At 39.5% G+C, this 24,045-nt stretch overlaps 2 protein-coding genes across 9 annotated transcripts in view; one reads left to right on the top strand and one right to left on the bottom strand.

Annotated features, from left to right (window-relative positions):
* The first annotated feature begins 222 nt into the window (after nucleotides 1-222).
* HNRNPA3 (heterogeneous nuclear ribonucleoprotein A3) lies at nucleotides 223-23,175 on the top strand. Of its 6 annotated transcripts, none has more exons than XR_008198942.1 (12): nucleotides 223-342; nucleotides 2,324-2,446; nucleotides 2,538-2,684; nucleotides 2,765-2,975; nucleotides 3,302-3,391; nucleotides 3,473-3,568; nucleotides 3,670-3,750; nucleotides 4,190-4,336; nucleotides 5,130-5,252; nucleotides 5,344-5,413; nucleotides 5,508-8,283; nucleotides 23,114-23,175. XR_008198942.1 is itself a non-coding variant. In XM_052635586.1 (11 exons), the coding sequence occupies exons 1-10, from the start codon at nucleotides 271-273 to the stop codon at nucleotides 5,394-5,396; spliced, it is 1,140 nt and encodes a 379-aa protein (XP_052491546.1). In that variant the 5' UTR covers nucleotides 223-270; the 3' UTR covers nucleotides 5,397-5,413; nucleotides 5,508-9,794. The 6 variants fall into 6 exon arrangements, 3 of the variants coding, with proteins under 3 accessions (XP_052491546.1, XP_052491545.1, XP_052491547.1); XR_008198940.1 differs by having other exon boundaries at nucleotides 23,045-23,124; XR_008198941.1 differs by lacking the exon at nucleotides 23,114-23,175 and adding an exon at nucleotides 8,612-9,794.
* The window catches only part of NFE2L2 (NFE2 like bZIP transcription factor 2), a 32,689-nt gene continuing 22,504 nt past the window's right edge, over nucleotides 13,861-24,045 (bottom strand). For all 3 annotated transcript variants that reach the window (XM_052635582.1, XM_052635584.1, XM_052635583.1), the window contains exons 2-5: nucleotides 17,625-17,963; nucleotides 16,909-16,998; nucleotides 15,879-16,070; nucleotides 13,861-15,514 (exon numbers count right to left, since the gene is read on the bottom strand). In XM_052635582.1, coding sequence (XP_052491542.1) covers nucleotides 14,282-15,514; nucleotides 15,879-16,070; nucleotides 16,909-16,998; nucleotides 17,625-17,963 — 1,854 coding nt within the window. In that variant the 3' untranslated portion in view covers nucleotides 13,861-14,281. The remainder of the gene's footprint in view (nucleotides 15,515-15,878; nucleotides 16,071-16,908; nucleotides 16,999-17,624; nucleotides 17,964-24,045) is intronic.

Raw genomic sequence — 24,045 nt, 5'->3', positions numbered from 1 at the left:
CCGCCCGGGCGCGAACAGTGGCAAGGGCGGTGCCGCACTGGAAGTTGGAGAGGCGAGCGCGCTCCCGGGGCCTGCCACGCCTCCATCCTCTGCCCGCCAATCCACTCTTCTAGTCCCTCTTCGCGCCCAGGTGGCCACGCCCCTTCCTAATTCTTCCCACCCCCACCAGGCCGGTGGCGCGCGGAAAGTGCGTCACGTGACGGCTGGCTCCGCCTCTTCCTCTCGGTCCCATATTGAACTCGAGTTGGAAGAGGCGAGTCCGGTCTCAAAATGGAGGTAAAACCGCCGCCCGGTCGCCCCCAGCCCGACTCCGGCCGTCGCCGCCGCCGCCGGGGGGAGGAGGTATTAGGGGGAGAGCGGGGGGTTGCTGGGTAGTGGCCGGCAAGGTGGGGGGCCTGGCTCGGTGGGAGCGGGGAGGCCGGGTGGACCGGGTCGGCCGTCCCGCGCTCTGCGTGGAGACGGGCGCTGGGAGGGGGAGGGGAGCGGGCCTCGGAGCCCTCCTCGGGGCTTCTCGCCAGCCTTGCCGGCTCCCTGGGCTGCACAAATGGTCCCTTGGAGGCGCGGTGTGGCTGGGGAGACTTCGGGAGCGGAGCTGGCCCGCTGGCCGCGCGGCCTCGGATGCGAGGCCGAGGGCGGCATGGCGGGCCTCGGCGAGAGCGGTTGGGAGGAGGCGGTGGGGGAGGGGAGGGGACGAGCAGGCACATCCGGGCGAGCGAGCGGGCGGGCGGCGGCCACACTGACATTGATCCGCAGCCGCGTTACGAAATGGCGCATTGGCACGCAATGGCCGCCGCCTGGCTCCGCCGCGGGGGAGAGCGTGGGATTGGAAGGAAGAGGGAGGAGGCGGCCCAGCAGAGAATGCCGCAAATGGCCTCGAAGCTTGCGGCCTAGTGCTCTCGGTGATGTTCTCCCTACGCGTTTCTAGGCCTTAGCGATCTCTCAGTGGAGAATTTTATGTCTCGTTCTGTATATTGCAGCACTCGGTTGAAAACAAGTTTTTTTTTCCCCTGAAGTTTACTGTTTTAAAGTACTTCTTCAGCTGCCATTTTTGCTAAAGTACTTAGTGTTAACACGTAACTTCGCGCCATGTGGGTGAAGTATTCTATCTCGAAATTTGAGTGTGGTTGTAAAATATGAATTTGAAAATTTTCTCATCTTCAATTTTTTAATTCTCTGATGGGTAGGCTCTGGTTGTAGTTCCTTGGAAATTTGTTTTCCAGGCCTGCAACCAGAGTCGAATTTTTCATTTGAGAAAATTCCATGTGGGTTGTAGTTGTTTATCAACTTTGCGTTGTCGTCAATTAGATGCATTTAACTGAGCCTTGAAAAGGTGAAATTAAGTGAATTAATGCTTTAGGCTATTAATCATTTAACATTTTTTCCTAGCATGTGACAACCTCTTCATATTAAATGCCTTAGCGTCTCTACTTTTAGAAGACACAGGAAGACCTTAGAATGTAATGTATTTAAGCACTTTTGATGAACGATATCGTAATGCATTTATGTATTAAGTGGCTGTTCGTGTAATTTATTAAAGACCTAGTTGAAGTATAAAACAATTTAGGCCATATGTTGATTTTCTGTAAATCTCAAATTTTTGTTTTGTTGGGCTCCTTTCTTGTCAAACTATATCGAATACTGTACTTAAGTCCAAAACTGGTGGTGTGTGACCTAGTAAAGTGTTGGTTTTAATATTTTGGGTATGTGGTTGGAGTGCAAATAGGAAATTTTTATGTGGTAGATTTTTTTCCCCCACAGGTTTTTTGGTGAGGGGGAATGCTGGTTTCCTCTTTCATTGAGAAATATTTATTTCAACATCTTTATTTGCTTGAAAGTGGTAAATTTCCCTTTAAGTTTGTCACTTGTAACATAAGTTGTGTTTCACGGTTTTGTGGTTTAAAATTAAATGCTTTGGGAGGTGTAGAGTCAGGGAAGTTAGGAAGAGAAATGGTATAGACAAAATAACTGAATTCACAACACTGTTTTCTTAGAAAGTGGTTTCTCAGTAGCCACTTCAAAAACAATCTATCCTCAGGAATTTGTTATTGTAGCTCAAAATTATGGGACTTCTGAATCTAGAATTCTCTTGGGCTTCAGTTTGGTTTTGAAGTGATGTTGGCATTTCAGAGTTTGGTTATAGGTTTTCTTGGTGTTTGGATTCCTTTAATCAATTGATGTGTGTGATTCTACTCTAGTGTTTTAACTGGACAAAGTGATAATGGTACAGGAATTTGTTGTTATTTGTAGGGGATTAAAAGTCTTTTGGATTTTTCTTTGCATTTAACTACTAAACGAAATAAAATGTATTGGTTTCTTTCCTCAGGGTCATGATCCCAAGGAACCAGAGCAGTTGAGAAAGCTGTTTATTGGTGGTTTGAGCTTTGAAACTACAGATGATAGCTTAAGAGAACATTTTGAGAAATGGGGCACACTTACAGATTGTGTGGTAAGTTATTAAAATAACAAAAAAGTTTCTCAAAAGAGGGCAGAGAACCTGTAGAGGTGTGTTTCAGTGCTTTAATTTTTTTATTTTGTAGGTGATGAGAGATCCCCAAACAAAACGTTCCAGGGGCTTTGGTTTTGTGACTTATTCTTGTGTCGAAGAAGTGGATGCCGCAATGTGTGCTCGACCGCACAAGGTTGATGGGCGTGTAGTGGAACCAAAGAGAGCTGTTTCTAGAGAGGTATTTTAATAATACCATGTTGTATGGTGTGAAATTGTAAAAATTTGAGGTTTTTTTACTTACATATATTTTATTTGTAGGATTCTGTAAAGCCTGGTGCCCATCTAACAGTGAAGAAAATTTTTGTTGGTGGTATTAAAGAAGATACAGAAGAATATAATTTGAGAGACTACTTTGAAAAGTATGGCAAGATTGAAACCATAGAAGTTATGGAAGACAGGCAGAGTGGGAAAAAGAGAGGATTTGCTTTTGTAACTTTTGATGATCATGATACAGTTGATAAAATTGTTGGTAAGTAGCACTTTGAATGGAAGAGCTTGAATGAGAAAGAAATGGTTTGTTTGCTTTGTTTTAAACTGCTGAATTGCTTATAAGTTTGTATTGTGTATAAAATAGCATAGAAAAGTGTATGGTTCAGTTTTCATGAAGTGGCTACACGTGTAACCAGCATCTGGATCAAGTGATTCACATCCCAGAACACTCAACCCCACTCAGAAGTCACTACGATTTTGATGATGTTTTAATAAGTTATATAGCAGTAAAGGATAACATTTATTTGTGCTTTTACAGAAACATCAAATAACTTTTCTTTGTTTGTTTGATTAAAAAAATTTTAGTTCAGAAATACCACACTATTAATGGGCATAATTGTGAAGTGAAAAAGGCCCTTTCTAAACAAGAGATGCAGTCTGCTGGATCACAAAGAGGTGAGTAGTATCATATATGGATATGAAATACATAAGTTATGATGGTAAGTTTCTTAAAGATCTTTCTTGCCTGTGTTCAAGGTCGTGGCGGTGGATCTGGCAACTTTATGGGTCGTGGAGGAAACTTTGGAGGTGGTGGAGGTAACTTTGGCCGTGGTGGAAACTTTGGTGGAAGAGGTAGGATGTTATCTTATTTTTTGAGAGCATGTCTACCTAAAATTTGTTAGTAAATTGAATATACATTTAATTCGCACCTTTTTTTTTTTTTTCTTTTTAAGGAGGCTATGGTGGTGGAGGTGGTGGCAGCAGAGGGAGTTATGGAGGAGGTGATGGTGGATATAATGGATTTGGAGGTGATGGTAAGTTTTGTAATGTTTTTCGACTTTATATTTTCTATATTTTTGTGTGACTTGACTATTAAAGTATGCTTCTAAATTAATACTATAGACGACCAGACCTTTTTTCCCCTTAAGATTTAATGTTATCTTGTTCTTTATGGCGGATAAGATTTATTGTATGGATAATTGAGGTGGAATTATTTTTCTCAGAGGAGACTGTTTACTCTCTATTTCTTAGATTTTTAAAAAAATGGAACAGTTTTTTACTATCAAAAGATCTAAGTTTTCGTGTTAGTGGTTAATAGCCCAGATTGTAGCTGCTCTATTTATTAACCAGGTATCACCAAGATTTAGTGTGTTAATTGGCCTGTTTTCCTGGGGCTTAAAAGCACAGTAAACTGGCATTCTACAACTTGACTGTACGTTTGTTTTTGTCTAAACATTCAATTTGTTTTTCTAGGTGGCAACTATGGCGGTGGTCCTGGTTATAGTAGTAGAGGAGGTTACGGTGGTGGTGGACCAGGAGGATATGGAAACCAAGGTGGTGGATATGGTGGCGGTGGTGGAGGATATGATGGTTACAATGAAGGAGGAAATTTTGGAGGTGGTAGGCTTTCACTTGTTTTAACTATTCAATATTGTTATAGTTCACTACAGGCATTTTAGAAAAATGTTAAAACATGAAATTTCACGTTTTGTAATAGAAAATACTCAAATAGTGGAAAGTTAAACTGAATTTTCTTACATTGTTGCGATTTAGTAAATTTGCAAAATGTATTCACATGTTCTCCATATTGAAATAGGACATTTAACAGTAATGTTTGTTGCCTGGATTTTTACTTTAGGCACTTTTAAGCTGGACAGATGGTACTATAAATTGAATATGCAGACATGTTGAATAGGTGTTATCAGGATTTAGGTGATTAAAAATATGTCAGTGGTGTTTCAGACTCATTACTCCATACTCCATGATACTTTAAAGAACTTTATTATGAGTGTATTCAATTTCGAATTGTATTGCTGTATCAACAGGTTTTTCCTAATAGTCAATTTGAACTGCTTTTTATCAGTGACTTAGAAGTTATACTGTATCAGCTACAGTGAATCTCAGATTTTATGGTGTTTAATGTTGTGAAGAGAATGTTCCAGAGTGTAGCATTTAATATGAAGACTGGTAGCTGTCTAGTCTCTTGAGCCAATTTTCACTCTCTCTTCCTCTCCTGTGTATGTCTGAGATCTTTCTGGTGGAAAGAGTTTGATAGTTCTGTGAAATCTTAAAGGATTGTGTGTGTCAGGATGGTGCCGTGATTGTCAAAAGATAATGCAATGCATGTACGTATTAAAAACAAGGAAAATAACTTCTGTAGGTCAGCTACAAATAAAATCTTTGTTAATTTCAGGTAACTATGGTGGTGGTGGAAACTATAATGATTTTGGAAATTATAGTGGACAACAGCAGTCAAATTATGGACCCATGAAAGGGGGTAGTTTTGGTGGAAGAAGCTCGGGCAGTCCCTATGGTGGTAAATAATATTTTTTTCCTAGTAAAATTCTATATTGCCATTTAAGTTAAAAATGTATATTTCTTTATAATCTTTTTATGTGTATTTCCAGGTGGTTATGGATCTGGTGGTGGAAGTGGTGGATATGGTAGCAGAAGGTTCTAAAAAATCAGAAGAAAAGGGTAGGTATCTTTTAAGTTTTTATAATGATGATAAAAGAATATGTGGAATTGTTCACTGAGTGTAATAATTTTTTTATCCTGTATTATTCAACAGGCTACAGTTCTTAGCAGGAGAGAGAGCGAGGAGTTGTCAGGAAAGCTGCAGGTTACTTTGAGACAGTCGTCCCAAATGCGTTAGAGGAACTGTAAAAATCTGCCACAGAAGGAACGATGATCCATAGTCAGAAAAGTTACTGCAGCTTAAACAGGAAACCCTTCTTGTTCAGGACTGTCATAGCCACAGTTTGCAAAAAGTGCAGCTATTGATTAATGCAATGTAGTGTCAATTAGATGTACATTCCTGAGGTCTTTTATCTGTTGTAGCTTTGTCTTTTTCTTTTTCTTTTCATTACATCAGGTATATTGCCCTGTAAATTGTGGTAGTGGTACCAGGAATAAAAAATTAAGGAATTTTTAACTTTTCAATATTTGTGTAGTTCAGTTTTTCTACATTTTAGTACAGAAACTTTAACAAAATGCAGTTTTGAAGGTGTTTCCTTGTGAGTTAACAAGTAAAGAAGATCATTGTTAATTACTATTTTGTATGAATTTTGCTAAAGTTAACTGTAAAGAAACACCTGCTGACTTGCAGTTTAAGGGGAATCTATTCTCCGCATCTCCAAACCATGACATGAATGGCTCTGACATGTGGAGAGAATAGATATTTGTATGTTTGCAATGTGTGTTTTAGATAATAGAATTGGGTATTTAAATTAGCATATTTGTGAATTTAATAGCATTAAGATTTACCTTCAAATGAAAAATCTCAAAATTTCTATTTGGTTTTTGTGCATTTTCTTTCAAAATGTAATCATGATTTTAGTGTATTAGCTTTGCTGAGAGTCCTAGCTGTGTTTAGAACATCTCCATTCTACATTCACCTTGGTCACAAGTGAACTGCTGCCATAGTTTTATTTGGGTGTAAAGAATGTCTACTGCCCTCTGTTTAAATTCTGGGAAGGGGTAGTGAATGTTTCCCCTTTCCTCCTACCTTAGGAAACATTCTGAAAATGTTGAAAATACAAGACCACTAAGCCTGCTGTATCTGAGCAAATTAGTGGCTATCTTTTTTTTCCTTTTTAAAGCACAAGAGGCCCGTAAATCTTCAGTTATTTTCCTTGGTTTAATATATATTTTTTTGATACAAGCTCTCAGAGCAAGGGAATAAAAATCATGCATTGTTGAACCATTAACTGGCTGGCATGCTTTCCTGTTTGTACCCTCTGCATTTTACTGGGTGAAAACCAAGGATAGTCTAGATGGAAATCATCCCAGATACTTAACTGCAGTAGACTTGCAGCACAGTTGCTTAGTACAAAAAAGCTTTTCACTTCCCCGAGACCTGAATTCAAATTTGAATAGTCAGCTTGTACTCACTTAAAATCCCAAAGAACACACTGTTACTCATGTGTATGCTTGAACCTAAATCATGTTGGTATGAGTTTACAATTTGTTTGGAAGATCCTTGTTGAGAAGAGTTTTAGATAACAAGGTCACATATATATATATATATAAATCAATGTCTACTGTTTTGCGCCAGCTAGTGTTTACAATTTCATTCAAGCCCTGAGTATGTGCCCTGTTGTTATTGTTTCTTTGGCAGTTGAACGTTGAATTCGAGATTCTTTCTTTTGTTTTAAGAAGTACTAAGCAAAACAAGCAATAAAGGGGGGATGGGGCGTGCTAGTGTTTGACTATGCTCTCGTTGCTCTAATTCTGTGCCTCTGTGCATTAATATTTGGATGCATGCCAGCATGGAAATTGGTCTTCACAGACACTGCAGTTTTTCAGAAAACACTCACAAACCAATAAATGTAACAGACAACATTCCATTTGTTAATGGACATATGTGAATAAGCAGTGTAGAAAATAGGCTAATTATCAGCAAATGGTTAAGTCTTTAACAACTTAAAAGTGTGGTTATATAAATGGACACTGTCAATGTTCATAACTTAAATCTGGGTACCTGGTCAAAATAATGCTTGGGAAACATTTTATTAAAAATAAGCTAAATTGTCTCAAGGTTTTTTTTATTCATATAATAAAGGTTGAAGGAATGGGGGAGGTTAACATTTCCTGTTTCTATGTTTGTGAAATTGTTTTGACACAACCTTGACAGTATCCTTTAATGACATATGAGGTTAATTGTACTGTTAACAAACCTTTCTGTGTTCTGGAACTAGTTTAATAGTGAAAATACTGTCAGTAAGTTGATGTTTGCAACCTATAAGCAGGTGAAATCTGTGTATGTGACCTGTTTATAAGTTGTATTGTTAGCTTAGTTCTTGTGAACAGTGTGGAAAAGTTAAGCCATGAGGAGAGCGATTTAACCAGCTTTAAAGGACTTAAGAGGTGCTTTTTAAGCACGGTGTGGATCAAACGAGACTCACTAAGACAGGACTTCAGCAGCATTTTGAGTATGGACAAGTCAGCATAAATAAAGAATGACAAGGCAGCAGCAAGAGCTTCAACTACAGAGAAGTGAAGGCATAAAATACTATGGTGATAGTGAGCAACTTTCCAAAAGCTAGTTAAATCTGCTTATTACAACTGAAATATCGAAGAAGGTCTAGCGGGAAGGAGCTCTTCGCCTTTTGGAACACCAATGAGAGATAGTTGGCCACAGTCACTAGGTCTAGCATTTAGACCTGCGAGGAAGGGCAATAAGCATTAGGTAAGGTTTGAATTTGAATTTTTTCACTAATTAAAGAGTAATTTTTTGTAAAGCAAGGTAAGAGTAATTTTTTTGATTTGCAGGTTGAATGAGAACCCTACTTGCCTAAATGAGGAATGTCTTTCCTACCATCTTAAATACGAAGGTTTCTGGCTGGGTAAGGTTTGTAGCTCACAGTAAAGCCTGATGACACCATTTGTTTTCCCATAAATTTCTAGTGCATATTTTAAAACTTAGATACATTGGCAAAGTTGTTCAGCTGAAAGTTTTGTCGTGAGGAATCACATCCAGCACATTTTAAACAGTTTTAAGATTTTCTCTGCAAAAACCATGAGTGTTGATCTTGAGTCAGATATAAACAATTCATTGTTGGTGTCTTTACGATAAAGTCAATTTTTGGAAAGGGAGTGACCAGATTTTTTAAAGAATTTTTGTAACAAGCATGACTTGTAACAGAAGCATTACACTTCCAATCCTCATTCTAGGGGAAAAAAAACCATCTGGAATGAGCTTTCAAAACTGTCAGATGATAACATCTAAAAATGGTCTTCATTCAAGTGGCCTCATACATAAGTAAGTTCTCTTGCATATGACTTCAGGGAATTATTTGGACTAATAGGATAAACTTTCGGTTCTTTTTTGGTTTTGTTGTTGACCTGTTAACCAGAAGTAGTAGGGCCCTACATAAACTAAATCTCCCTTCTAGAAGACAACCTTTCCCAAAGAATAGTTAAAAAATATTACTCCATTGCTACACAGTCAGATGCTAATTGTTCATAAGGGCTATTATTGCTGCCCCAAAAGGGCTTGTTAAAAGTTGAGATTTGGTGTTAATTCACTTTTTAAAATAACACTAGGGGAAGGGGACAGACAGTTAAAACTAGTTTCTAAATTGTAAGTCAAGTTCTTATATATAAACAAGAGTAGTTAGTTTGCCACAGATTTATTTTCAGAGAATGGCTGGTTGGGTCTCTGACTAAATCAGGGCTGAGTTTCTACACATCACAGAAGTGTTAAATAAGGTAAATAGCCTTTTTAATTTCTTTACAACATGGTTTTTAATGATGCAAATTTCCTAAGATAATGAAACATTTTCTTTTTTAAAGGCAAGACATTGTTCTTTTCCAGTCCATCAATTTTATGAAATAAAGTGATTTTATTTAAATGTAGTTCCACTGTCATTTCTGAAAAATACGATGCTCTTAACTCACAACACCAGTAAAGAAGTTATACAAGAGATGGTCAAGGCAAACTTTTTGTCAAAACTCCTAGGTTACAGCTTCCCACACTACATTTCTTTTTAAAGAATCAATTTACACTTACGTCCTAAAGAAGAAAATTTGGTAAAAAGGACCATTTGTTGAACAGTTGAAATAAAATTGGTTTTGAGTTCTAATTATGTAAGTCACAATTTGAAATACTTCTAATGCCAGTATCTCTTGGAACTCCAATAATTGTCACAAAGTAGTGAGTAAGCATGCTAATGTGCAGGGGTAACGTAAGGATTGTTAGCCTATATCAAATATTCAAGATTTCTTTTAGATCTCAATGTTTTACTCTGATTTATAAGACTAAGAGGTGGTCTGTAATGGATTCAGATGTTTTATTTGTAGTATAATGAAATGTTTACAGAAAGAACTTTTTCATTAAAATATTTTTAGAAATGTGTGTGTGGTTTTGTCACTTCACAATGTTCACGTGACTTCAATGGTGAATAGGTGGACATTACTAATAAGTGAAAAAGGAAACCTGGAATGAGCCTTCACATCAGTTAAAGGTGGTAAACATCACATGAGGAATAAGTGGGAAATCTTACTGCCACTTAAGGATTTTGAGTGATAATTCAGGTGATTGGTGAGGAGTGAATCAACTTTTCTTGGAGACAAATTTTAGTTAATGTGAGTAAGTAAGCAATTGAGAAGAAACGGGATTCCAGATGTTAGAAGGTACTCTCTTTGGGTGTTTTATTTTTGGCTGTGCCAAGTCTTTGGTGGGCATTCTTGAGTTGCGCTGAGTGGGGTTAGCTACTTTAGTGATAATGAGCGCTTCTAATCTTGAGAAACAGGCTCTCAAGGGCTCAGTAGTTGTGGCACACAGGCTTAGTTTCTCTGGTATATGGGATCTTACTCAACCAGGGATCGAACCTGTGTCCCTCCTCCCCCCATTACAGGGCAGATTCTTAACCACTGGACCACCAGGGAAGCCACAAGTATTTGGTTTCTTGACTTCGAGAAAGGCAATTGAGCATTTTTTCATTGAAGGGTTGGGAAAAGATAACACTTACTTTAGGCTCTGCATTGATAGCTATTAACATGTTAAATGCTTTGTGAATTGACATGGTCTTGAGGATTCTGGGCTGTTAACAGGATTTTGATACATTTTGCTTTTATTTAGTATTTCATAGGATAATGGCAATGGTTTTATATTCTGTGAAGCTGTAGGTTATAAATTGAGTTTAATGCTTGAGTAGTTAAGCTATTTTCTGAGAATGAAAATGCAGAATGTTCAGTCAAGACAAATTAGACTCTCATGTACTGGAGTTAAAAGTGGGATCCAGTTAAAACATTGGGTTAGTTGAATTTGGAATTGAGTATGAAGTCCCAAGGGTTGGGGGGAAGAGTAAAGTAGTAGGTGTAAAATGCCAGTTTTGCTTACGGCTTTTTCAGTTAGGTAGGGGCAAGGGTGCATTAATCTGTGTTTGCCTGGCATGATACTGAAAGCTGCTCGGGAAATAATGGATTTATCTGTACTGTTTTTAAATTTATTGGTAATGTGAACAATGTTACGTACAAGGATGTGGACAGCTTAATGAGAAATGATAAAATTTCAGCACATCCATGTATATAGACATTAATAGTTCAGGCTTATCACAAGGATTACAGATTATCAGATGTTAGCTGTATCTGAAAAGTAAGATACATGTAATTTTCATTTAAAAATATAGTTGAATTAGTCCATTCTGCCAACAAATCTTCGGTTAACTGGATCAGAAGTGCTCTTGACAGATTATTTGCATTTAACCTCAGTTGTCTTAACACCTTCTATTCATTAAGTATTGGAAAATATACAGTCAGTTTTCAAATAGTTCTGTGACCATGATCAAGTTATTAGGAGTTTATATGCCATGCTCCCTTTGGCAGTTTGGTGATGGTAGCGGTCTGCATCAACTAGAATTAAATCTTTGAAAATGGTTATCAAGAATTAGTTTGACTCAGCAGTATGTGGTCTAGGCATCAAATAAGCCTAGTGCTGAGTTTAACCTTGAAGTTGTGGATAAGTGGCATTTTAAGATACTTGGCAACAGTAATCTAGTGATCTAGTAAGTCTGAAGGTTAAATCTGAAAATGGACTTAAAGAGCTAAAGCTAGTACCTGTTCCATGGTTCCTAAAGTATTTTTTTAAGAGGGTGACAAAGTTAATGCTAATAGGTTTTCCCCTCCATGTAGAATCAAAGTTCTTGTCTAAATTATTCCCAGTTCTCAAGAGTGTTAAAAAGCTGGAATTGACCTAATAATAATCTTTGAGAATATTTTGTGTATGTTCTGAGACTTAGAAGAATGGGTATGTAAGTTTAAGGTACTTTGAGGGGCCACACCACAGGCTTCAGGAGAAATCTTGCAAGAATTCTATACAACAAATGGATTATCATGAAATTAAGATTTCTAATGGAATGCTTGCTATACTTTGATGTGAAAGGTGTTGGTACACATTTTGAAATTGGGAACTGAGTTTAAGGCTTAACAATCAGATAGCAAAGCTTAAAAATCTGAGGAGTTAGTGATAAACACATTTCAAATCTTGATCAAGAGATGAAATCTACTTTTAGTCATGGGTCACTTAGATTTTAAAATTCTGGTTCTGTGTAATGCAGTATGTATAGTACTTCAGAATAATAATTAGGTACTGAGATGTGATTGGTTGTCTTAAAATATTTCCAAATATAACTAACTCAAAGAATGAATGGGAGTGAAAGTATCTGCTGTCCTGCTAGTGGAGTGTGTGTGTGTGGCTGTTGGGGCGGGGGGGGGGGTGGGGGGGGGCAGTGGTTAATAGATGCTAAAGTTAATTCCAGGTGCTCCAGATGGTGGCCACTGATAAGATTGTTGCCGTCACCCTCACCCAATATTTTATTTCAGGCTACTTTATTCTAAAGATGAGACTGTCTGGAGGTTGGGAAAGGGGTATCTTCTAGGGCTCTATCTCAATACCGTTGTGGGAAGGAGTTTTTGGTCACATAGTCACTAAGTTGCGTCGACTTGTTTTGTGACCCCATGGACTACACCCCAGGAGGCTCCTGTTTATAGGTATTCCCAGGCAAGGATACTGGAGTGGGTGGCCAGTCGCTTCTCCAGGGGATCTTCCTGACCCAGAGATTGAACCCGAGTGTCTCACATCGCAGGTGGATTGTTTACCATCTGGGCCGCCAGGGAAGTCCCCAGCAGAGTTGACATTTGAATGCCTAGATTAAGCATTAGTCGTTTTCCATCGCTGAACTTTCCTGTCATCATCTGAGTCAGATTCTTACTAAGCTAATTCGACTAGTTCCTTTCTCTTGCTAATGTAGGGCCAAAGAAAAGATCGTTTATAGAGTGCTTGCTACTAGCTCGGCTCTGTGCTTATTTCTTGGAGTAACTCACTGCATATTTATCCCTGATGTACAGACGAGTGAGCAGTGTGCTTCGCCTCATGGAAGTCATTCTTGGGAAATGGCAGCAGCCCAGGCAGCCTGGCTCTAGGGCATGCAGACCTGTCTTGCTCCCAACGGATTGACAGGGCTCTGAGTAACCTGCCTGTTGCGTGTGCTAAACATGCTGAACCCTCAGATGACTTTTTTCCCGCTTGAATTTAAACATGACATGAGTCAGACATTTGATTAGATGAAGTGATGAGTGCTGTGAATGGTGTCGTGTGGGTGGCCTGCAGATTCTCCAAGTTTTAAAGGGCTTTAATTTTGTATTTGCTATTTATATACTTAATCATGGAATGTGTCCCAGAGTGAACTGATTTTCCCACCTAGACCTTTTAGCCAGTCTTAACCATGTGTGGGCAACTCTGTTCTTCCAGATGTTCAAGTATTTGAGTCACTCTCACCCTGCATTCATTCTACTGGAAAATCCTTTTAGCCCTACCTTAGAAACATGCAGAATCCACTGCCTTCTCGCTGCTATAACCCCAGATTGGAGCCACCATGCCGCACGCGAGCATTTCAGAGCCTCCCCATTGGTCTGCTCCGACCTTTCTTTACTCTTGAGACTATTACAGACATACAAGGCAGAGGAGACTTCAACTCTGATGTTACTCCTACTTAACACATCCAGTAGTTCTCTAGGAGGCAAAAGCCAAGGTTATGAAGGCTTAACAAGGATCTGTGCTGTGTCCTGTTTTACCAACCTACACTTTTTCTCCCACTCCACGTTCAGCCACATAGTTCCTCAAACAGGCCCTTAGCCTTACAACTTCCTGTGTCTAATACTCATTGCTAATAGAATGGTCCTCCCACACCTTCAGATACAAATAAAAGAACTGGTGTTTTCATGTCAAGGTATATACAGCATTTTTCTTGGTTGAAATATACTTGCTGAAAAGAAAAATCTGATACACACTGGCCCCAATTTAGTGTGGTGCTAGATATTGTCATGTAAGATTGTGAATGAACTTCAAGGAAATAATAGAACGGTCCTGATATTCCTTTATTAGTACCAGCTTTTCAACTAAATTGTCTTTTAGCAGAGCTAAACAATTTAATATAAAATGCCATTTTTTGTTCATATGGTATTTATAAAAAAGTACATAGTGGTTAGTTTTGCAACAATTTGCTTTTTAGCCAGATGTATCATATAAATCTATGAATGTAACAAATGAGATAAGAACAGTATAAATAAGGAGTTTTTGTAGTATTTACAGTATATAGAAACTAGCCCAAATGGTGGTCTAAGAAATTTTGAGTTTACAAAGTTAAAGTGAAACTACTGATTCAGCATACTGATAACTTATTTTAATGCTTTTTAAAGTTTTATATTTTCTACACTAGTTGAGTATAATTTTGCATAGAATTACTTATAAAGTATATTTCTGCATTTCACATCACAGTAGGAGCTTTTTTAGTATAACAGTACAAAAAAAAACCCAAAATCACTATCAGAAGAGGCCAAAATCTAGTTTTTCTTAATATCTGGCCTCTTACTTTTGGGAACAAGGAATATATTGCCATCTCCTGTTTGCTGCAAGGAGTATTCACTTGGAGAGTAAGGCTTTCCATCTTCATCACGTAGCATGCTGAAGACTTCAAGATACAAGGTGCTGAGTTGTTTTTTCAGGAGATGGAGGCTTTTGTCATTTTCTCCTCTTTCTTTGAGCAATTTTTCTTTTTCATCTTTCAAATGATCTAAATCTTGCTCCAGTTCCACTATATTTTCCAGTTTTCTTTTTCTGCAATTCTGAGCAGCCACTTTATTCTTACCCCTCCTACGTATATCTCTAATTAATGCAAGTTGAGCCTCGTTGAATTGCTCCTTGGACATCATTTCATTGAAGTCCTCAACTGGGAGGTTAATGATCTTTTCTACAGGGAATGGGATATGGAGAGCTTTTGCCCGTAGCTCATCTCTTGTGAGGTGAGCCTCCAAGCGGCTTGAATGTTTGTCTTTTGTGAATGGGGTTTTTCGATGACCAGGACTTACAGGCACTTCTTTCTTTGGTGCATTTTCACACTGGGAATCACATGCTTCAGCGCTGTTCCCCTGTGATGATGACAAAGGTTGGACTGGGTCCCCAGAAGGCCACACTGACTGTGTTTTGGGACCCTTCTGTTTGACATTTCCAGGGGCACTATCTATCTCTTCCATTTCAGAATCACTGAAGCCAAGCAATGTGTCTCCATAGATAGAAGATTCCACTGAGTGGTCTGGTGATGCCATGCTTGGACTTGTTGTGTTCAGTGAAATGCCAGAGTCAGAATCATTGAATTCTGCTGTTGTGCTTTCAGGGTGGTTTTGATTGAAGGCTTTACAAAGTGACAGATCAGAGAGATCAATGGGCCCGTTTAGAAGTTCAGAGAGTGACTGGCTTAAAGTAGCAGAGGAGGGTATGCTGTTGCTGGTACTGGGCTCTGCTATAAAAGCAGAATAAAATTCATCACCAAAATCTGTATTTACTGTGGCAGTTGAATTTAACGAATTCACTGTCAACCGGCTGGAGTCTTCAGTGGAGAGGATGCTGTTGAAGGAATCCTCAAAAGCATTGAGAAAATGTGGGCTGCAGTTACCAACTTCTTTATCCAGTGAGGGCATTGATGAATAGAAATGATAATTGTCAATTTCTGTCAGTTTGGTTTCTGGACTTGGAACTGTACTAGTCTCAGCCAGCTTGTCATTTTGAATATTAAGACACTGTGGAAAAGAAGTTTATACTATGTAAATCAAGGTTAAGCTATTTTTAATAGTTGATAATCCGTATCCGATGGTTCTCTCCCCCCACCCCGATTTCTCACCAAGCTCCTCCAGAATTCAGAGATTATTCCCATTTCCAACAGATACTTAACACCTGATCTATCCTCAGGACATCCAGCCCGTTTAACTAAAAAGTTCACTGAAGTGAGCATGGTGCCCAGGCCATCCTGACTAATTTAAAAGCACCTTCCAATTCTTCCTGTAAGTAGGTGGCATATAAATAATAAATAACTGGAATGACTAATTTAAAGGGCCTGAATATAAAATAGCATCTTTGGTATTCATTATACTAGATCTTAGTTACCTGTAATTCTGGAATGGATAGTAGTTCCTCCCAAACTTGCTCAATGTCCTCCTGCATATCGTCTAAATCAGCAGTGGCTACCTGAACGAACAGAGTTTCAGGTGACTGAGCCTGAGAAGGAGCATTGAAGACTGGGCTCTCGATGTGGCTGGGAATATCGGGAACAGGTGATTGAAACGTGGCCGAAGAAACCTAAAATTGAGAAGGCGTTTGTATGTGAATCTGCCACCAACAGTGGGTGGGTGCACTCCAAGGCCAGCACAACATCTGAAGTTGGAATTGGCTGCAGTTCCCTATTTGTCATAACTGCTATTTCTATATGATCAAACCTTTTTTGTCTTGCCCAACTGACTCCAAGTTTATTCTTTAGCTTAACTGCTTTACCCTGTGCATTTGAAGGTAAACTTCAAAATGCCTAAGAACAATCTTTAGAATTTAATTTGTATCTATGTAACACCTAGTATAGTGATTCAGAAAATAAATTATTAAAATTGTTAACCGAACACGTCTTGGTTTTAATACCCAGCTTGCTTTCTACTCAAAGAAATCTAAGTACCTGTAACAAATGAGTTATTTGCTTCCATGGTTTTGCTGATGCATGCATGCTTCTGGCTATGCAGGAGCAAACATTTTTGGTGGTCCTGCATTTATATGGGCAGAGGAAGGTTGGGGGTTTTTTTCCTCCAAATTGTTACCTATAGGCTGAGGTTTCCGTGATAAATAATTGCTCCTAAAGTGCCGTTTTATCTTTTTAATAGAGATTCATCAAGGCAGGGGTCCCCAACCTCTAGGACCTAATGCCTGATAATCTGAGGTAGAACTGATGTAATAAGAGAAATAAAGTGCACATAAATGTAATGCCCTTGAAATCATCTTGGAACTGTCCCCACCTCCCCAGTCCGTGGAAGAATTGTCTTCCACAAAACTGGTCCCTGGTGCCATGAAGGCTGGGGACCACTGCACCAAAGGGACTGACGCAGGGTATGTTAGATTCAGTTGTGGAGACCGGCTGTTAACCAGATGTTAATACCTCATTGTCATCTACAAACAGGAATGTCTCTGCCAAAAGCTGCATGCAGTCATCGAAGTACAAATCATCTGCTTTGGGAATGTGGGCTACCTGCACAAAAGGGAAAGACACAGAAGAATAAAAAAATTGTTAAGTGTTCATAAAATGTTTACGATCTAGTTAATCAAATATCTCTTCAGAAGTCAATTTAGTAAAGAGCACAGAATCAAAGCAGACTCTGGTTTCAAATCGTGGCCCCCTCAATTTATTGCCCAGTTTCTGGGCAAGTTATTTAACCTCTTTGAGCTGCAGTTGCTCATCTGTAAAGTAGGATAATGGTATTTCATATAACTGTTGTGTTGATTAATCAATATTTAAACAGTACTTGGCCCAGTACCATGAGTAATCCCTACTACAACAGTTCTGCTACTGTCCGTACTGTTGCAGCTGCTTGATCCAACAATAACAATACAATAACAATAACAATTTGTTATCCCTACAATAACAATGTTTTTCACAGCTTATAAAGAGCTCTTCCCTGTAATATATATGTCCTAATTGTTATACTCTGAGGTGAGGTAAGTCAGGCATTGAACTCATCAGGGGGCTGAGGTTGGGAGGTTGACTTTTAACAAGGCCTTGGAGTAAAAGGCAAAGCTGGAACTCAGATTAACCCCTGGGTCCATGTTCTTTGGGTCCTGTCCCACACCTTCCCAAGAACTGAGTGCGCCGTGTACCTGGGAGTAGTTGGCAGACCCACTGGCTTCTGATGCTGTGTGCTGTGCTGGCTGAATGGGGAGGAACTCGCCGGTCTCGTAGTTGGCAGACCCACTGGCTTCAGATGGTGTGTGCTGTGCTGGCTGAATGGGGAGGAACTCGCCGGTCTCTTCATCTAGTTGTAACTGAGCAAAAAAGGCTTTCTCTTGCTCCTTTTGGAGTTGTTCTTGTCTTTCCTTTTCAAGTTTTTTCTGTTTTTCCAGCTCATGCTCCTTCTGTCGTTGACTGAAGTCAAATACCTCTCGACTTACCCCGAGATCTATATCTTGCCTCCAAAGTATGTCAATCAAATCCATGTCCTATGTTTAACACAAAAAAGGATGGAGAGAGACCATGGTTAAAATGGTTGTAAAATAGTAGATAACACATAATTTATACCACTGCTGATAACAGGGGGTAGTTACAAATAAAATCTGAATGGGAACATAAATCCAGTGTTCTGGAAGGGCACAGTAATTGTATCTAGTGTCTGCATGTATTCATTTTTCTTAAAATCACCCTTAAACACAGCTATCCATTCTTATCATTTATTAGTTACTTGGATTATTAACTGGGTGATGGTAGAGATCACTAAAAGCAAAGTAACAGATGTTGCACGTTAATGTTCTTGAATCAAAAGAAACCCCACACTTGTTTAATGGAACAGAAAAATTAGAGCAAGCACCCTGAGCCAATGCTTTATCATGAGAAATGGAGTTTGAAGAACATGACTGAATACATGGAATTTCCTCCTAAACTTGCTTAGCAAATGCCAGTTTACAGAGGGGGAAAAAACTGCAAGTTAAACTGTCAGTCTTGCAGTTGGGAGAAACTACTTTTCTTTTGGTCTTTGCCTACAGTGGATTATCTTTTGCTTAGCATTTCTTGCTACATTTGTCTCTGTGGTTACTTATTAAAAACAATTTCCTCTTGATCTTTAGCTCCTGAGGTATGACCACGTTGGTAAGGTCAAGTCCTAGGGACTGTTAATCTTGTGATGTGTGGTAAAGCAAGAGGCTGTCAGAAGAATTGCGAAAGGGGTAGTGCCCACGAGGCTCACTCCTGATAGATAATCCTGTTAATAACACAAGCCAAAAAAACATGGCTCCAGGGAACAATGGAAGGTGATGCATTCTGACATAAGGGGAGAATCTTATAATGAGGAATTGGTTATTCTGATTTATATAACAAGCCTAGGCACATTTTCTAACTATAAATGTTAAAAACAATTTTTTTCTGATTTAAAATTTAAGTTTTTGTTAAATTCTGAATGGGGAATTTAAACATTTCTATTTACTAGATCATTTACATTGAAAACAATGAGATGGAGGTTGGAAAAATCAAGACAGAAAGGGAATTGGGGCTGAAGGCCAGTCGACTCAGTGTGCAAACATCGAGCTTTGGACGACGGCCGGCAGCACTGGGCTGCCCAGTGCATTTACAGCTCTATTATCTTCAGCCTCCAAAGGACAGGAACAACATGGCAGTTCCTTAGCTGAGCAGTCAGGCTATTTCACCCAACCGAGTACAAGCACAGATCATCCAACCTAGAGGCAGCCCAGCTAGCTGGAGAGTAGAGGCCATCTCTAGCCTTCATTGAAAGTTGGCGTTTGAATCTTAAAAGCTATGAAATCCCACCCATGAGATAAGTTATCCTAGCTTTAAACAGTATAACTTAAGAGTACAAAGCACACACAGCAGCTGCTGCTGCTAAGTCGCTTCAGTCATGTCTGACTGTGCAACCCCATGGACGGCAGCCCACAAGGCTTCCCCATCCCTGGGATTCTCCAGGCAAGAACACTGGAGTGGGTTGCCATTTCCTTCTCCAATGCATGAAAGTGAAGTCGCTCAGTCGTGTCCGACTAGCGACCCCATGGACTTCAGCCTACCAGGCTCCTCCGTCCATGGGATTTTCCAGGCAAAAGTACTGGAGTGGGTGCCATTGCCTTCTGTGACACAACAGCAGCAGGTATAGTTAAAGCAGTATCTGTAGCTCTTGAGAACTGGCTAGGGTATACCTGTTTTTTTAAGACAACATCTATTAAGATCTTTCTATATGTGCCAAGCATTGTTTTAAGTACTTCAGATATATACAAACCAAGTCTCAAAATCACATGAAGAAAACATGTATCCCTATTATACAGGTAAGTATACTGAGGCTTAGATACTCCTGGAAAGTGCCAGAACAGAGAGAGATTGGGGGCTTCCCACGTGGCACTAGTGGTAAAGAACCCACCTGCCAGTGCAGGACATGTAAGAGACATGGATTCGATCCCTGAGTCGGGAAGATCCCCTGCAGGAGGGAATGGCAAGCCACTCCAGTGTTGCCTGGAGAATCCCATGGACAGAAGAGCTTGGTGGGCTACAGGCCATGGGGTTGCAAAGAGTTGGACACGACTGAGCCACTCACTCTTTTCACCTGGATTATGTTCCCGGCCACAAGCAACAAAACAGAAATCGTGGAGCATTCAGTCATATGTGACTTTTCTCAGGAGGCTCCCCACTAAAACATGAGAATAATTTCCATTTTAAAAACTGTTTTGGCTTCAATAGACATGTCTACACAAAGGTCATGTGAAAGAGAGAGGCCCAAGGTATATAGAAACCTACACTAAAATTCTAATTAGATTGGGCCATATCTTCTTGGGGAAATCTAAATACAGCTGTCTGGGCCATTCTCTAAACCGGAGCTAACAAGGTGCTAAGTAAGGAGATGGTTGGCATGTTCACTCCTACTAAAGGCTCGTACTAAAAATTAAAGAAATGTGTACTCATACAGTTTCAGTTGAGCTCTATAGTTTTCTACCCTTCTCAAGAACAGAACATGGAAAGCGCATTGAACTCAGAAGATTCACAACAGAGAAACCCCACTACTTGTCTCTGCACCTGGGGGCCACGGACCACATCCCTCCCTCACCTTCCACAGCCTGTGGCTTCCTTGTTAAGAGGTCCCAGGATAAAAACCAGTATCCAGTTTTGGCTTTCCCACAAAAGAAAGCACTGAAGAATTTATTTTGGAAACACTTCACAAATATGATGAGTCCAAAGTATCCCTAGAAACCAGAACTATGGGCAGGAGGAAAACTTCTAATTTATTCTAAAACTATCAGTGGCAATCACACCAAGATTTGATAAAACTCTTCTTTCCCTTTCCCTGCTCTCCTCATCGGATGAGATGTCTTGAGTGGGTTCAGATAGTTAAGCTATAAATTATTCCGTCCTACCCCTATAATACAGATTTTGGTGGATCAAATGAAATGTGAAGGAACTTTATAAATGTAAAGTATATGCAAGTACTGATATGCCTCCCAATGGGGATGAGTCCTTCTGCTTGCTGTAAGTGACACCAAACTCCAGGCCAAAGGAGAAGAAAGAAGTTGCAGACCTAATCGGAGTGGGAGCCTTGAAACACCACTCGGTCTTGAAGCTACTTGGTTCCTTCTCAAAGAAGGTCGGAAATTGACCACTGGGCATGTGCCATGGGTGTTGTAAATTAAACAACACACTTATGTACCCAAGTAACACCCTCTCAATTGCTACTCAATTTCTGATATGACTGCCCTTCAATGCACAGCTCCAAACCAATTCAGTGTTTTAAAACTCCCCATAACATAATTAGGCAAGGGCACCTTGATAGATCCTTTATCAACAAACCAGAAACATAAAACACAAAATGGCCAGTGACAACATCAAATTGCTCAATGCAGGCTGGGCAGTCTTCATGGAGATTATCACACACCAAAACAGGTTTCCAAGTGTTCTCAGAGGTTTTGCTCTCTATTTTTAAGTTTATATGTTTATTCTTGCTATGAGAGCTCTCTAAAAGAAAACATCTGCTTGAAAATAAAAGCTGAGTTTTAACCACTTTGAATTCCTAAACATGTGTTCTGATCAAATTCAGAATGCAGCAACAAAGGGTTGCTTGTCATAGCCTTGATATATCATACATTGTGTTACTCAGATTTTCACCTGAGTTTCAGAAGAAAAAAATCTGTGGGCATTTGTTATTGTTTGAAATATTCAAATATTTAAGCACAGCAGAAGTTTGTCCACACACGTCTCACTGGCAGGGAGCCCTGCAGCCCCAGGACTGTAGTAAGCTGTCTTGAAGGAGCCCTGTGACTGGGCATGTGACTTACTCCACAGATGACCCACCTCTCTGCAAAGCTCTCAAACTATCTAAGGAGAAATTGTTGGGATGGTTCTTGTAACAAACAAGAGCATGACAATGGACGGGGTGGAAGGAAAATGGCCAAGGAAGAATGAAACTGCTCTTGCACACTTCACCCTGAGGCACTGAGGAAGCATAGCTGCCCTGCAGCAGGGCAGAGAAGAAAGGTCTGGGAAGGAAGGGGGAATGTATGGCTTTCAACAGGCATCTCCTTAAGCTTCAAAGTGTTCTGAGGGCGTTCGGCATGTTCTTGAGGGCAGTGTGGCACTGGGTGTAAGCCTTCACGTGCCACACTGTTGTTCTTTCGTGACCCCTGAGTTACGTTGCTAGCTTGGCTTCGACAAAATAAGACAATGTATTAATACTAAGAAATGTTTGACAGTTCACAGTAAATCGCCATCTGGCCCAGTGGAAATAGTCATAACTGGAAAATGTATATATATCATCGTTTGCCATCTGGGTAATCTGTTACTCGTTTTATGGGAAATCTGAAGTTGGACTATTAACTTGGACCACTTTAAAACAAACATCTTTGTTCCAGGATAAACAAAGAAGAAAACCCTTGAACATGAATCCCAGAATAATGTCTTTTGCAAGCTAATTTTAGTGCTCTGAATAAACTAGCATTTTATCATGCTCAGATGATTCCCCCCAAATCAGAAAAGATAAAGCAAAGGTATTATGAACTCCTAAATTAAAGCAATTCAGTAAGCTAAGGCTTTAGAAAAATATCTAAAATGAAATGGTTTCTATCACATACATTCACATGTATAAATGAAACCAGTACCCCCAACCGTTTGCCTCTCTCCCTTCTCCCATCCTCTGTTCTGTCCAGAGGATGAAGGAAGGTGATTGGGGCGGGGGGGGGGGGGGGGGGGGGGAGGGGTGTGTTTCCTTCTAAACATACATTTCTCTAATAAAATGGTTTTTAAAAATTGCAAGGATAATTCTGTGAACAATAAAAACTGATCCTCACTTCCAGTCGCACGGTGTAAGTGTTAAGACAATGTCCCAGGTGATTCCTTCTTAAAATCATGTAATTCCACTAAGAAAATAGTAAATCTTTTTAAGTTTATTCTCCTGATATTGACAAATATTAACAACTAGCATTCAGAGTCTAAATTACACCCAGTAATACTTTTCTTTCAGACGTTTCAGTCTTTATATCACACCCAGATAGTTATATTATTAACCTAAAAGCCAAATCTGGTTTAATATTTTTTTCCATAGAAGCTGCACAAATATCTTTGGGCAAAACCGGATGGAACATGAATCACATCGTACTGTCCCTTAACACAGGTCAAATCAACAGCTATAGGAAGGTACAAAAGCAAGTGAGGGTGCGCTCAGACCTGAAGAACTGATTAAACAATGTAAACGACCTCCTTGATTTACAAGGCTCTACCCTGCAGTATGGCGCCTTACCACTAAGGTAAAGTAAAACACCAAGCAGGTGTGTGTTTAAAATACATCTCACTGATGACTATTCTATTTCATAATATTTATCTATTTACTTCTCTCCTGCTTCATTACAAGAAGATACACAAGACAAGGTCAGTAGTTCTCTCGGAATTCTAGAGAAGGCAGATGACTGGTTATTCTTTATAGTCTGCCCACATTCAGGTACTCTTGATTCTACTGATCTGATTTGCCAATTTCTGAACATATTGCTACAATAATTGTGAAGTAGGTGGTTAAAAACAAAGGTTAAAAAAAAAAACATTTATACGGAATCACAGAATGTTACAGGTGGAAGAGGCCTTACAGACACTGAGGTCAAGTGTAAATGTCACTGGGTTAATTTCTGTGTAACTACAGCTCTATTTTAAAAAATAACTGGCCTTGCAACCAGTTTGTATGTCAGCAGAGACCCCTAATAGATAATAATAGTTACCACCAATCCAAGTTTTCCTTCTAGAGTAACCTTACTAAGGATTATTTCCCCGGTCTTCAGTAACTAGCAGTTTTTAACAGCATTAAAAAAAAATCTCAAACACACCAAAACATGAATTATTCAATGACTTAAAATCCTAGATCACAAATTTGCCATTCCCTGGGTTGCAGACACATCCTCCTACCCTTGTGTCTTTCACCTAGAAAATGGTCCCATTTCCTCACAGACCAGCTTATTACTGTGTACATTTCCATGGGCTGCTTCCTGCTCACAAGTTTCTCAGCAGTGACTCAACCTAAGAAACATGATCCAGCCAGTTTACTGGAACTTTCATCTA

Source organism: Budorcas taxicolor, chromosome 2 (genome assembly GCF_023091745.1).
Source record: "Budorcas taxicolor isolate Tak-1 chromosome 2, Takin1.1, whole genome shotgun sequence".
Taxonomy (NCBI): Eukaryota; Metazoa; Chordata; class Mammalia; order Artiodactyla; family Bovidae; genus Budorcas; species Budorcas taxicolor.
The sequence above is the reverse complement of the archived record's forward strand: the minus strand, read 5'-3'. Positions and strand labels throughout refer to the sequence as shown.

Bases quoted from the DNA above. Each gene is read 5' to 3' on its own strand.
- HNRNPA3 (XM_052635585.1), top strand. From the start codon at position 271: ATGGAGGTAAAACCGCCGCCCGGTCGCCCCCAGCCCGACTCCGGCCGT. The intron at 2,976-3,301 runs GTAAGTAGCACT...AAAAAATTTTAG, and splicing joins TACAGTTGATAAAATTGTTG to TTCAGAAATACCACACTATT. The intron at 3,569-3,669 runs GTAGGATGTTAT...TTTCTTTTTAAG, and splicing joins TGGAAACTTTGGTGGAAGAG to GAGGCTATGGTGGTGGAGGT.